The 15,024-nt window shown below is 42.9% G+C and overlaps 1 protein-coding gene across 1 annotated transcript in view; it reads left to right on the top strand.

Moving 5' to 3' along the window:
* dock2 (dedicator of cytokinesis 2) overlaps positions 1-15,024 on the top strand; it is a 703,541-nt gene that overhangs the window by 672,512 nt on the left and 16,005 nt on the right. The window contains exons 43-45 of the mRNA XM_033029960.1: positions 6,270-6,354; positions 7,818-7,904; positions 9,557-9,733. Of these exons, the coding sequence (XP_032885851.1) occupies positions 6,270-6,354; positions 7,818-7,904; positions 9,557-9,733 (349 nt within the window). The remainder of the gene's footprint in view (positions 1-6,269; positions 6,355-7,817; positions 7,905-9,556; positions 9,734-15,024) is intronic.

Below are 15,024 nucleotides of genomic sequence, written 5' to 3'. Positions count from 1 at the left end.
CATGGTCTGCAAAGAGGTAGGCTGGAAGATCAGGACTACATCCTCGCTTATGGGAGAACTATTCAGTAGCCTGATAACAATTGGGAAGAAGTTATTCCTGAATCTGGTGAAATATGCTTTCAAGTTTTACTATCTTCTGCCTGACGGGAAAGGGGAGAAGTGGAAACAACCGGGATCAAAAATGTCCTTGATTATATTGGCTGCCTTTTAGAGGCACCAAAATGTGTAGATGGAGTTACTGGAGAAGGAGACAGGTTGATGTCATTGACAGGGCTACTGTGTGGCCACAACTCTCAGCAATTCCTTGCTGTCTCTGCGGATAGAGCTGTTGTAAACCAAATAATACGTGTGAAGGATAAAATGATAGGAAGTGCATGGGGTTGTAAAAGGTTGAAGACCATGTGATGGAATATTTGTGTCTAAGCTGGGGCTCTAGCTGGAGGGCCAGGAGGACTGTGCTCTGTGGATCCACAGACCTTTGGCATTTTGCTTCCACCTCCAGCTCTCTGTACATGGTTTCTGTGCCAGGATCTTGCTACCTTTCTCGCTGGCTCTGACAATATAGGGTGGCTTGACATTTAGAGTAGGAGGTTTTATCACAACGTCGACATACTTTTATCACGAGGGATGGTTCTCACTTTTAGATCTGCGCTGCCCCCTTGTGCTCACTCTGTTAAATATTTTTACAAACCCTTTGTGCTGGTTGGCCTTGGGGTGGCGAGAAATGTGACTGGCTATTGTCCACAGTTAGGAATATCAGAGTGGCTTCTCATCAGTAGTGGCAGGTCATAGTTAGGTCTAGGGAACTCAACATCTATACAGCATAAACTGGGCTATACGATATGATATGATAGAACTTTATTTATCCAAGGAGGGAAATTGATCTGCCAACAGACATAAAATACAAGATACATGAAATCAAACATATAAAATTCTTAAGGGACTGGATAGGCTAGATGCAGAAAAATTGTTCTTGAAGCTGGGGGAGTCCAGAACCAGGAGTCCCAGTATAAGAAGAAGTAGGCCATTTAGAACTGAGATGAGAAAAAACGTTTTCACCCAGAGATTTGTGAATCTGTGGAATTCTCTGCCACAGAAGGCAGTGGAGGCCAATTCACTGGATGTATTCAAGAGAGAGTTAGATATAGCTCTTCTGGCTAACGGAATCAAGGGATATGGGAAAAAAGCAGGAACAGGGTACTGATTCCGGATGATCAGCCATGATCATATTGAATGGCGGTGCTGACTCAAAGGGCCAAATGGCCTACTTCTGCACATACTTTCTATGTTTCTATGTTAAAGTGATGAGTGGAAAATGCAGGATTGGGGATGTCCAAAGAATGGGGAGGGGCGGGAGGGGCGGGTGGGGGAGGGAGAAGGGAAGTCAGTCTACCCCACGACAGAAGGGGGAGGAGTTGTACAGTTTGATAGCTGCAGGGAAAATAATCTCCTGTGGCGTTCTTTGCTATTAACTTGAAACTGACCATTGTGCAAACTGATTCCCACCCATTTTAGTTTTGGAAAAAGTCATTCAGAAATTGCTTTTCCATATTTCCCAAAATGTTAACGAGGCCTGCCAGAAAGAAATTATCTTGACGGAGTAAGTAATGTCTTCCATGCTAAACAGGGTTCAGCCAGGTCTCTGTTCTACTCCCTCTAGGTTTTAGCAAACAATCTTGGGGATTCTAGGGTTTTTGATAAACTACTGAGAAACATTTTGGTTGTGTTGTTGACTCTGTGTAAAAGGGATATGTTAAGCCTAAGATAGACACAAAAAGCTGGAGTTAGTCAACAAGTCAGACAGCATCTCTGGAGAAAAGGAATAGGTGACGTTTTGGGTCAAGACCCTTCTTCAGGCCCTGTAAAGGCTGTCAATATGTATTCCCTATCTCAGTGTAAAGGGACTGTGTTATCCCAGATTTGGTTGATAAGGTATATTCTGCCAGCTTTTTTGCCCCAATACTTAGTTTTATGTGAAGTCACCTCCTGAGGGAAAGTTGATTAGATTCTGCACACATTGCTTATTTTACCAACAGTACCTTGCCACGGCACTGCGGTAATGCACACACATTAAATTCTATCATGCTGCTCTAGCCTGCAGCCAACTCAACCCATTAAAACAATTGTGAAATAAATTATTTCAAATTGCTGAATACTTAATATCTGTTGATAGCTGGTAGGTCATAAGTAATAAGAGCAGCATTAGGTAATTTGGCCCATCAAGTCTACTCTGCCATTCAATCATGCCTGATCTATCTCTCCCTCCTAACCCCATTCTCCTGCCTTCTCCCCATAACTCCTGACACCTGAAGAATTTATCAATCTCTGCCTTAAAAATATCCATTGACGGCCTCCACAGGCCTCTTTGCAAAGAATTCCACAGATTCACTATCCTCTGATGAAATAAGTTCCTTCTCATCTCCTTCCTAAGGGAACGCCCTTTAATTCTTTGGCTATGACCCCTAGTCCTAGACTCTCCCACAAGCGGAAACATCCTCTCCACATCCACTCTATCCAAGCCTTTCACTATTCAGTAAGTTTCAATGAGGTCCCCTCTCATTCTTCTAAACTCCAGCAAGTACAGGCCCAGTACCGTCAAACGCTCATCACGAGTGAACCCACTCTTTCCTGGGATCATTCTCGTAAACCTCCTCTGGACCCTCTCCAGGACCAGAACATCCTTCTTCAGATATGGTGTCCAAAATTGTTCACAATACTCCAAATGCGGCCTGACCAGCACCCTATAGAGCCTTAGCATTACATCCCTGTTTAACAGTGCGCGTTTAGCGAGTGAAACCACATGCATTAGCTGGCGGACAGCCCTGTGGAGTGGATACAGGTAGTTTCCTGAGGTGGAGGTTGACTTGGTTCAGGTATAACACACCACCCGAGGAAAAATCCCGGGTGCATCCTGTGGAAACCACAACAATGGGCATGGGCAGAAATAAGTACATAAGGATACTGATTCCAATCTTCTGGCCACTCATTAATCTGGTGAAGTTCTCTCTTCAGGAAGCCCCTGACTTAGTTGATCCATATTTCTCTTTACCTTGTTTATGAAAATCTCTTACAATCAGTCCTCTATTTTCTTTCCCTGTGTGATGGACAGAATCTTCTCCAGATCCCCACTCCCTTAAAAACACAGAGATCTTATGCTTACACAACCAGTCATTGAAGACTGTAATTGTTATCTCTATTAATGAGTCAATGGAAGTTAGTGAAGTGGCATCCACCCACTACAGCATCCATCTCAGGAATGTAGGCACTCTATTAATATTCAACTGGCTCACAACACAGTTGACCAGCTCCACTGCCCATGGGTCAGATCTGTCACTGGTGATAATTTTGTGGTGTGCTTACTCGGTGCTTTATTCCTGTATTTATTGCAATAAAAGCTGGATTGGATGTGGCTGAAGTTTGTTAATAAGCATCAACATAAACCATGAATCAGAGACAGTAACTACAACAGGATTAGAGCAGTGTATCCAAATAATGATTACATCGCAAGATAAGATTAAAGTTTGAGTCTACTAACATTACACATTTTCCATTTTCTTCATAATTGCCTTTCTAAACTCTTGAAAACGGAAGCATGTCATGTTGATAAAATTCAACATTATTGCTCCCAATTCACTACAACTCCTTACATTTAGACCTGTGGCTACAAGATAAGGCAGCAGAGAACGAGAAAGGCTTCAAATAGTGGCTACCATGAACATTGCTCCTCACACATTTGTACAATTGAACTACTGTCGGACTGAGAGAGGATAGGAGTAATGGTAAAGATGAGGGAGTGGGGGATCAGAAAGCGGAAGTCATCGTAGAGACGAATATTTACAATATACATCAATGATTTAGATGAAGGGATTCAAAGTAACATTAGCAAATTTGCAGATGACACAAAGCTGGGTGGCAGTGTGAACTGTGAGGAGGATGCTATGAGAATGGAGGGTGACTTGGACAGGTTGGGTGAGTGGGCAGATGCATGGCAGATGCAGTTTAATGTGGATAAATGTGAGGTTATCCACTTTAGGAGCAAAAACAGGAAGGCAGATTACTATCTAAATGGCGTCAAGTTGGAAAAAGGGGAAGTACAACAGGATCTGAGAGTCCTTGTTCATCAGTCAATAAAAGTAAGCATGCAGGTACAGCAGGCAGTGAAGAAAGCGAATGGCATGTTGGCCTTTATAACAAGAGGAGCATCAAGGGCATTCTGCAGATGTATAGGGCCCTAGTGAGATCACACCTGGAGTATTGTGTGCAGATTTGGTCCCCTAATTTGAGGAAGGACATTCTTGATATTGAGGGAGGGCAGCATAGGTTTACAAGGTTAATTCCCTCGATAGCAAGACTGTCATATGCTGAGAAAATGGAACGGCTGGGCTTGTATACTCGAGTTTAGAAGGATGAGAGGGAATCTTATTGAAACATATAAGATTATTAACGGTTTGGACATGCTCGAGGCAGGAAACATGTCCCCAATGTTTGGGGAGACCAGAACCAGGGGCCACAGTTTAAGAATAATGGGTAAGCCATTTAGAACGGAGACGAGGAAACACTTTTTCTCACAGAGAGTTGTGAGTCTGTGGAATTCTCTGCCTCAGAGTACGGTGGAGGCCGGTTCTCTGTATACTTTCAAGAGAGAGCTAGATAGGGCTCTTAAAGATAGCGGAGTCAGGGGATATGGGGAGAAGGCAGGAATGGGGTTCTGATTGGAGATGATCAGCCATGATGACATTAAATGACGGTGCTGGCTCGAAGGGTCGAATGGCCTACTCCTGCACCTATTGTCTAGTGTCTATTGAAGGGCATGTGAGGTATCTTGGGCATAGGACCAGAGGAGATAGGATGGAGTCAAGGTACCTGGAGGGAAATGATTTCAGTGGGACAGGAGCAGGTAGAAACAATGGGTCTGCCAGGGCAGCTGTGTTAATGGATTTTGGGGAGAAGGTAAAACTGGGCTGTACGGGGTTGGGGAATGATAAGGTTGGAGGTTGTGGGGGGCAGACAGCTGGAAGTTATGAAATCAGAAATAGTTTGAGAGATTATGGCCTGGTATTCATCTGCGGGATCGTGGATCCAAGGATAAGTAGGAGGAGGTGTCCGAGAGTTGGTGCCTGGCCTTAGTGCGGTAGAGGTCAGCTCGCCTGAAGAAGGATCTCAACCTGAAACGTTAGCTATTCCTTTTCTCCAGAGATGCTGCGTAACTCACTGAGTTACTCCAGTTTTCTGTGTGTATCTACTGTAGGACTGATACAGCCCCAACGTAATCAAATAAGGTTTTACAATTTTAATTCATCCACGTCAATCTAATCGTACCTACTGCAAAAATTACTCAATATGTTCCAGTGGCTTCATGGATAACTCCCAGCAATTGACATACTTCCCACCTGCTCTAAATAAACAGTGATTCCATTGCCTGCAGTTATTTGTACTTCAAAAAGCACTTATTCAATCTACTTGTATACACATGAAAGAGGGAGTGGTGAGAACATCCCATTCACACAGAGAAGAAATCCTGGGAGATTCAGGACAGGGCAATGAATTAAATAGACAAGAGGACCGTTGAATAGTTTGTTGCTGCTTTAACTTTCCACCAATTGACCTAAAGAGCCTGTCCCACTTTCACGAGGTAATTCACAAATCCTCCCGAGTTTTCCCCTTGATTCAAACTCGCAGAATGTTTGTAACGAGTCGGTAAGAGGCCGTAGGAGTTCGTAGCGGCTCATTAAGCTAGCCGTAGATACTCGTGGCATCAGGTAAGTCGGGATCTTTTTTCCAGCCCGATATAAAATGTCCACGAGTAAAAAATGGTTGGGGTGAAAGAAATTGCAACCTTTTGCTCCAAAGGCGGGCATCGACATAGTCGTGGAAATTCGTAGACATACTCGTAGGAGTTCGTAGGAGTTTGTGAACATAGTCCTGGAAGGTCGTAAGAGTTCGTAGATTACCACGATCTTGAATTTTTTTTTTTAGGTCCTTTAAACTCGGCAGAGGTTTTGAATTAAGTCTTGAACGTGGGACAGGCCTTAAGTGTATGGAACGTCCTGGTTGGAGAGAAAAAAATCAATTTTATCAGCACGATTTGGTTTGGTTTTCTAATCCCATGTCTATTTATCCCATGCATTAATAATAGATGGGAACTCATCCATTAATAACAACTGAATACCTGGTTTTAAGCAGTGAAGGTACAATGTGATTAGCTATATATTGTTCCTGCAGCGTTGTGCTTCACTGTGTGCATCTCCTCATGTCTTTGATTTCCTCAGCTTCTACAAAGCAAACTATGTACAAAAGTTCCAGTACTCAAGACCAGTCCGAAAAGGAGTAGCGGATCCAGACAATGAATTTGCCGTAAGAGACGTATTTATTATGCTCATCAATATTAAGCAAATTTGTAAAGAAACATGCCATGTTGTAATTTTTTTTTGGTCAGAAATGAGGCCTTTGTTTTTTTTTCTTACTAAATCTGGTGTTTCCCCAATAGAAAGATAAACTACAGAGCTCAAAACATTGCTAAGAAAAGACATGACAAAAATATTCTCTTTTAACCTGTGTAGGAAGGAACTGCAGATGCTGGTTTAAACCGAAGACAGACACAAAATGCTGGAGCAAGTCAGCGGGCCAGGTAGCATCTCTGGAGAGAAGGAATGGGTGATATTTCAGGTCGAGACCCTTCTTCAGATGGGACTCGACCCGAAACATCATCCATTCCTATTCTCCAGCGATGCTGCCTGTCCCACTGAGTTACTCCAGCATGTTATGTCCATCTCTCCTGTATCATTCTGTTAAAACAGTCACTTCTATAATTATAACATATAACCATATAACAATTACAGCACGGAAACAGGCCTTCTCGGCCCTACAAGTCCATGCCGAACAACTTTTTTCCCTTAGTCCCACCTGCCTGCACTCATACCATAGCCCTCCATTCCCTTCTCATCCATATGCCTATCCAATTTATTTTTAAATTATACCAACGAACCTGCCTCCACCACTTCCACTGGAAGCTCATTCCACACCGCTACCACTCTCTGAGTAAAGAAGTTCCCCCTCATGTTACCCCTAAACTTCTGTCCCTTAATTATGAAGTCATGTCCTCTTGTTTGAATCTTCCCTATTCTCAAAGGGAAAAGCTTGTCCACATCAACTCTGTCTATCCCTCTCATCATTTTAAAGACCTCTATCAAGTCCCCCCTTAACCTTCTGCGCTCCAGAGAATAAAGACCTAACTTATTCAACCTATCTCTGTAACTTAGTTGTTGAAACCCAGGCAATATTCTAGTAAATCTCCTCTGTACTCTCTCTATTTTGTTGACATCCTTCCTATAATTGGGCGACCAAAATTGTACACCATACTCCAGATTTGGTCTCACCAATGCCTTGTACAATTTTAACATTACATCCCAGCTTCTATACTCAAAGCTCTGATTTATAAAGGCTAGCATACCAAAAGCTTTCTTTACCACCCTATCTATATGAGATTCCACCTTCAAGGAACTATGCTAACGTGGGACTAAGGGGGGGGAAAAAAAAATAAATAAAATTGTTCGGCGCGGACTTGTAGGGCCGAGATGGCCTGTTTCCGTGCTGTAATTGTTATATGGTTATATGGTTATATGGTTATATGCACGGTTATTCCCAGATCCCTCTGTTCAACTGTATTCTTCAATTCCCTACCATTTACCATGTACGTCCTATTTTGATTTGTCCTGCCAAGGTGTAGCACCTCACATTTATCAGCATTAAACTCCATCTGCCATCTTTAGCCCAATGGAAAATAAGTAAGTTATTAATCATTAATTTATTTCTTACAGTCCATGTGGATAGAGAGGACCACTTTCGTCACTGTTTATAAACTACCTGGCATTCTCCGTTGGTTTGAAGTCAGTTCCATTTTTCCTGTGAGTACAACATTGCTCATATCAATCCTCATATACTTGTAAATATCCTTGAAAGGTAACAGTGCACTCACCTGTTAACTGTGGCAATAATATGATACACAACTGGAAACTGTGCTATAATATCTCACCCATCTGTAACTGTGCCTATTATACCACACTCACCTGTAACTGTGCAGGTAGTACCTCATTCACCCAGTATCTGTGCCCATAACATCATACTAACACAGTAACTGTGTCTGCAACATCATACTTACAGTACTAGATAACTATGTCTGTAACATCATACAAGATACAAGATGCAAGATATATTTATTTGTCACAGTGAAATGTGATCACCATACAGCCATACAATAAAAATATAGAACACAACACACGATAGAGTTCAACATAAAACATCCCCACACAGCAGAATCAAATGTTTCCCACTGTGAGGGAAGGCACCAAAGTCAATCATCTTCCTCTGATATTCACCCACGGTCGGACCCTCCTGAGGCCTCCGCAGTCGCCGCTATGGGCAGCCCGCCGCTCAGGCCCGCTCGCCGGGATGTTGGAACTCCGACGTCGAGACTGGAGGCCAACCACAGCGGCTTGGACCTCCAAATCGGTCGCTTCCTACCAGAGTCCGCGGCTCCTGACGTCCCCAGGCCGCGCCGGGCGGATATTCACACTGGCGGCCCTCGGCAAATGGCCCCAGGACCTGTGGCCCTTGGTAACTACATTACATGGTAACTGTGCCTGTAACAACAAACTCACCCAGTAATTGATGGGACTATCGTCACCTGTGTCCACAACACCAGACACACTTTTTCATGTAACTAACCGAACACCATCTCCCCAGTAATGACACTAGGTATAAACTTGTCTGTGTTCAAATGCACTCTACACATTCACATACATGCCATTATCATATTAGCATGAGTGTACATAATAGCATCATAATCAGGATAAGAATACAAGTGTCATTGTTAGTTCTAAAATTTCCAGAGAGTAGAAATAAGGAACTGCAGATGCTGGATTACAAAAAAGACACAAAGTGCTGGAGTAACTCAGCAATTTGAGCAGCTTCTCTGGAGAACATGGATGAGTGATGTTTCAGAACAAGACCCTTATTCAGACTCCCCTTACCAACTTTAATCTCACCCCCTCTGAACGCACAGCCCTCAGAGTCTGAAGAAGGGTCCCGACTCGAAACATCACCTATGGATGTTCTCCAGAGATGCTGCCTGACCCGCTGAGTTACTCCAGCACTTTGTGTCTTCTCAAATTACCACCGCAGACATGGATCATCTTTAGCCTGCAGTTTTGTTAATTAAAAATGTTAGACTAGGGCATGATTATGTCTGTTTGTTGCTGTTAAATGACAGCTAGATTTGCTCTTATGAGATAACATCACAATAGTCTCTAATAAGCTCGTGCTATCTATCTGAGATCACCTTTGTTCTCACTATAAATAAGTGAACCTAATTGCACACACTTAATACAAAAGCTAAAAAGTGAAGTTACTATAAATCAGAAATAAATACAGAAACTAATGCAGTAATACTGAGCTGGTTAGGCAGCATCTGATTATCTCGGATAGATAATTCATTCACTCCACCTTCCCTGGTATACCCGATGACACCCGAAAGCCAATTGTTTTTGCTGTGTTACAGAGCACCATCAGTCCCCTGGAAAATGCGATTGAGACGATGGAGAAAACTAATGAGAAGATCCTCACCCTGATCACCCAGTACCAGGGTGATGATCACCTCCCTATCAACCCGCTCTCCATGTTGCTCAACGGCATTGTCGATCCAGCAGTCATGGGAGGATTTGCTAAATATGAGAAGGTAAAGAACATATTGGTTTGCTCAAAAGTTTGCTTTAGTAACGTAATCAAGGAACTAGCAAATTGTAAAAGCCCATCTGGTTCACTAATGGCTTTTAGGGAAGGAAATCCTTACAGCAACTCACAGAGTAAACCATCTGATCGGGATACACACAAAAAGCTGGAGTAACTAACTCAGCGGGTCAGACAGCATCTCTGGAGAAAAGGAATAGGTGATGTTTCGGGTCGTGACCCATTCTCAGAAATTTCATGTTTAGGAAAGAATCGCATTGGAGAGCTGACTGAAACATAAAAGAATGAGGAAACTAAATTCAATTTTTGAGCAATAATTTGCGATATTGCTACTCCTATATGGGCTCATTGTGCTAACCCCTGCTTGGTGTTATTTTATTACACATTTATTTTTTAAGATTGTGTGCTTATGTTTTAAAAACAGCTGCTAGAACAGAGAGACCCACAGATGTGTGTTATATAGCATTCACAGTGGTGGTCTAAGTTAAATGGCTATTGAAAATGCACATGGAATACTCAACTGAAAAACAAAGAAACGTTACTGAAGATCCAGTTTGACAGCTGGAATCTCACATTCATTTCTGGCCAGCACTTCAGAAGGATGTCAAGGAGGCTGAAGAGTTGCAGCATTGACAAAAAGAATGAGAGACCTTGGGTGTATGAGAGGATAGTGATAGGGAGAGGATGAAGTGACTGAGGGTCAAGCAAGGATGGGAATTTCGAATCAAAAAATAATTTTTATGAATTTGTTTGAAAACACACACACACACAAATGAATGCGTTTGAAAACACACACACACACACACACATTGACACAGATACTCACATACACACAGATATAGCACACAAAATGCACACACATGCATGTACATAGAGCTGCAAACATGCATATACAGTACATGCATACACTTAGCACACCTACATACATCTTCACACTTATACATCCACATGTGCACACACACATTCAGATGTGCATGCATTGTGTGTGTATGTGAACCCAGACATGTGTGCATGCATGCATACACTCAAGCATAATGCATGCAGTGTGCGATAAAATGGGTTTATTTTGATGTGAGCTATGAAATGCTACATGACATTGGATGGATATAAGCTCATAGGGACAGATTAGGTTAGTGCAACATTAGTTTCTTTCATGCTTCATTAAGGAGAGAATCAGAAACTGTTACAGGTGATAAAAATGTAATGTGCACATGTCCTGTGAAAATGTAATGTACATCAAATGCCCTGTTATTGCTCAGGGTGCAGATAATATAAGAGCACTGAAGGAACATGATGATGAGTGGTCCTTAAGTCATCTGTGAAGCATAGTTTACAGAACACAGCAGTACATAAAATGCACATAATAGAAAACACTCTCTAACAAAATATACGTGAACCCAAAGGAAGGCACTGGTGACCCTAACCAATTATCGGGCATCAAGTAATGTCTTTCAACTGAGTTACAGCAAAAGAGTCAGCCATCTCGACAGACCCATTGCTCGTGGTAATCTAAAGCTCCAGTCGTTTACATGAATAAAATGCAGACAATGCTCAGAATAAACAAATAGTTGAGCAATGGCCATGAATAGAGGCTCAAGTAAGTCTCTGCAAGTCCTATGGGGCGGAGACTTTAGATTCAACTGAAGAAATATCCAACATTGCAACAATAATTTTGAAATAAATAATTCCTGTGTAGCAAAGATCTAATGGGTATCACAGTGTTGAAAAGCATCACTTCTTTCTTCCCAATATTGTTTTATCTGTGTCAGAAGGAACTGCAGATGCTGGCTTAAATCGAAGATAGACATAAAATGCTGGAGTAATTCAACGGAACAGGAAGCACCTTCCCAGGAAAGAAGGAATGGGTGACGTTTCGGGATGAGACCCTTCTTCAGACCTAAAGACGTCTGAAGAAGGGTCTTGACCCAAGAAGTCATCCTTTCCTTCTCTCCAGAGATGCTGCCTGTCCCACTGAGTTACTCCAGCATTTTGTGTCTATCTTATTGTTGTATCTGTAATAGCTTATAATATGCCCAGAAGGCGTGTGGCATGCACAGCCTTCTTTGTGGAGAGGAGGACAACTCTTCTATTTGATTTTATTTGATTGTGCACACCGGGTTGATTGCATTCGTCCAAACAGGGTGGACCACGTGAAGGTTGCAATCTCCCACCCCTAAAAACATATTACCTAATGTTGACACAATTGCAATCTCTTTCAGGTAAAGATGTCCCGATTGTGAAATTGCACCTTGTTGTTGATGTGCTGGTTGTTGTCCTTTTCCTGACATCTGGTGCTCATTCTTGATATCAGGAGTCACACAACAACATTTTTATCCTTAATGACATAAATTAGAGCGGAAAGCTTCAATCTACAACCATCATGGAGCAATCTCATTCAAACTCAGAATATGCCGTGCTAGCTAATTGTTACTTTGCTATTTAAGGAGGCACTCTGCCGACACCAGGAGACATGACTGGGCAGCTATAAACCCAGACACCTTCCAAAGTCCATCTCTGTCATTTAGCTGCTGAGTCATCAACTGTGGTAATTCTCGTAAGTGGTAATTCTGCTGGATCTGGTCTACTACTGTAAATAGCTCAGTCGAAGCTCTCCCCAGTCTAGTTTCAGTCAATAAACTACTGAATCAAGCACTTGAGCAACTAAACTTTATTTTGGATAACACAACACAAATTCCCCTATACAATACCTAACCACCGCGGGTTCGATCCTTGCATCTGCTTGGCCAAGCCCTTCTAGCCTCAGTATTTAAGAAGGAACTGCAGATGCTGGATTCTAGCCTCATGCAAGCAGAGACACTCCAAAAGGTCATGCAGTCCCAAGCGTTCTTCCAGTAGATCGACATCGAGGGAGCTACCTTTTATAGGTCCCCGAACCTTGAGGGGCTGATCCACATGGGGGTGGTCTCCATACGGTCCAATAACACATATCGATTAACACAGTACATGATAGACAGTTCCCTAACCCAATAACACAATAACTAATTCGATGTATCCGACGAAGCTTCTAGATGGAAGTTAACAGAGATGAATTATGCAACATGTGTCCTGGGATTCAGACAATCCAGACAAAGCTCAACATCTCAACCAATCAACAACTGTCCAAATAAGGGTTTGCAACATTATTTACACTATGTATATCTGGTTTGCATTGACCCAATCAGTTCCATGCAATTTACACCTTATTGTAAGAACCAGCAGATGTCCCATGCTTTCCCTGCAGCTCTTATCTAGGCTCCAGACAAACTGGCACCATTCAGCAGCTTGTCCCAGTTCTGCAAAAGGCACATTTAACTTGACCAAAATGGCCTAGCTGCACAGAAGCCTTTATTCAATTTTAATGTCCTGGCTGCTCCAATTTAGCCAGGATTAGCACTACTGGAGCTACTGCTGAAGCCCTGACAGGGAACTCAGTGTGGGTTGAGAATCTCAGAAGCAAAGGCATCCCTAGAGGATATTGAGAGACATTGCATCCTACTTGAACCTCACAGATGAACAATGCATTGGTCGGCTCATGTTCTCCAAGACTGTTCTCACTGAGATGTATGATCTTCTGCAAGAGGGTCATTTATCACACTTTCCCTACTTGGACTACTCTCTCCATCGGGATCAAGCACACTCTCATCTTCCCTGTCACAGGATCTTTCCATGTGGCCTAAGCAGATCTCAGCATGGTCTCCCAATACTCTGCTCACCACAGCATCAGAGTTCACCCAAGCATTATATGTGCAGAGAAATAATCCCATCTACTCGGTGCAGTGATATATCAGATACTGGATGTGCCAACATTGCTGGTTAGTGTTAGCATAGACAACCATTGATTACACTCTTCTGCTGATAATGATCTCAAGCAGATCTCATATCTTTTCATCAACAAACCTGCAGGAAAGGTTTCCACTCCTGTCATGTGCAGATCTCTGTGGGCATGAGAAGAATTTCATATTGGCGAATGACATTGCTCTAGGAAGCTCCTCATGCAAAGTGAGTCTGCACAGCTGGGTATTTTCAACATCCATCACTGCCTAGTGTTGATGAATCCCAGGGACCAGAATTTACTTTCTCCTCTCCTGGCTCCTCACGCCAAGGCGCTCCGATACGATAGCAGCTGGGTACATAAGGCCATAAGGAATAGGAGCAGAATTAGGCCATTTGGCCCATCAAGTCTACTCCGCCATTCAATCATGGCTGATCTATCTCTCTCTCCTAACCCCATTCTCCTGCCTTCTCCCCATAACCCCTGACATCTGTACTAATCAAGAATCTGTCTATCTCTGCCTTAAAAATAGCCACTGACCTGGCCTCCACAGCCTTCAGTGGCAAAGAATTCCACAAAGAATGTGTGCCTTCTGTGGCAAAGAATTGGTACAAATACAAAAGACATGCCAGTACTGGTGCAGGAATGGAAAATGGCAATGGATTCCCCATGGTGGGATTCTGCTACCTGTATTACTTGGGGGTCAGCTTGCAGGACCTGGAGGTTTCATTATTGTGTCCTGTAGACTGCCCAATGCTGAAAACCACAGGCAGTAGCCATTTACAGAGGGAGAAGGGCATAGAGGACCAAGAGCTTTGAGGTCACGAGGTGAAGACTGAAGCGAGAACAGGAAAATTTAAGACTTGCAAGGGATGTCCTTGCTCAATGTCCTTGGAAGCAAGTATTACCAGCACTGATAATGAGCCACTCCAACAGAAAGTGAGGCTTCTCTTGAGGAACCAGCCAGATTATTGCAGCCAATTCAAACAATGTGATTCTCTTAATTCGCCAATCAATACTATCATAGTACATTAATAAAGCACAGAGCCCAGGCCATGCATAATGTCCCTCTCATCCTGCAATGAATATAACATATGAAGTTATAACTCTCTGCTCTGATTATCACAATGACAATATCTCCATGTCTCCCAAAGAGTGTCACCTTATGTATGACGCTCAGCCCTCCACTCCACAAAGAAGCTGTGAATAGTTGTGTGTAAATCGCGCTGACCTATCCTGCCAGGAGATGAGTTATTTTTCAGCAATCCCCAATCCTGGAGGACATCTCCTGCCTGGATCCTATGGTGGTTCTATAAAGACTCATGACTCCCCATCCCTCCAAACCTCTTGGCACTTGGGACCTTATGTATCTCATCGAACAAGGCTGCTATCTTCTTCATTGCAACCATAGTGCTTGCTGCAGTTGTGTGGTTACCATGAAAAGTGTGCCTTTAAGGCCTATTGCACTTGTGAGTTTACTGTACAGCAAATTGTGGGAAGCCATGCTA

The sequence above is a fragment of the Amblyraja radiata genome, chromosome 11 (genome assembly GCF_010909765.2).
Source record: "Amblyraja radiata isolate CabotCenter1 chromosome 11, sAmbRad1.1.pri, whole genome shotgun sequence".
NCBI classification, from domain to species: Eukaryota; Metazoa; Chordata; class Chondrichthyes; order Rajiformes; family Rajidae; genus Amblyraja; species Amblyraja radiata.
Note: the sequence above shows the minus strand (reverse complement) of the source record. Positions and strands in the feature narration are given on the sequence as shown.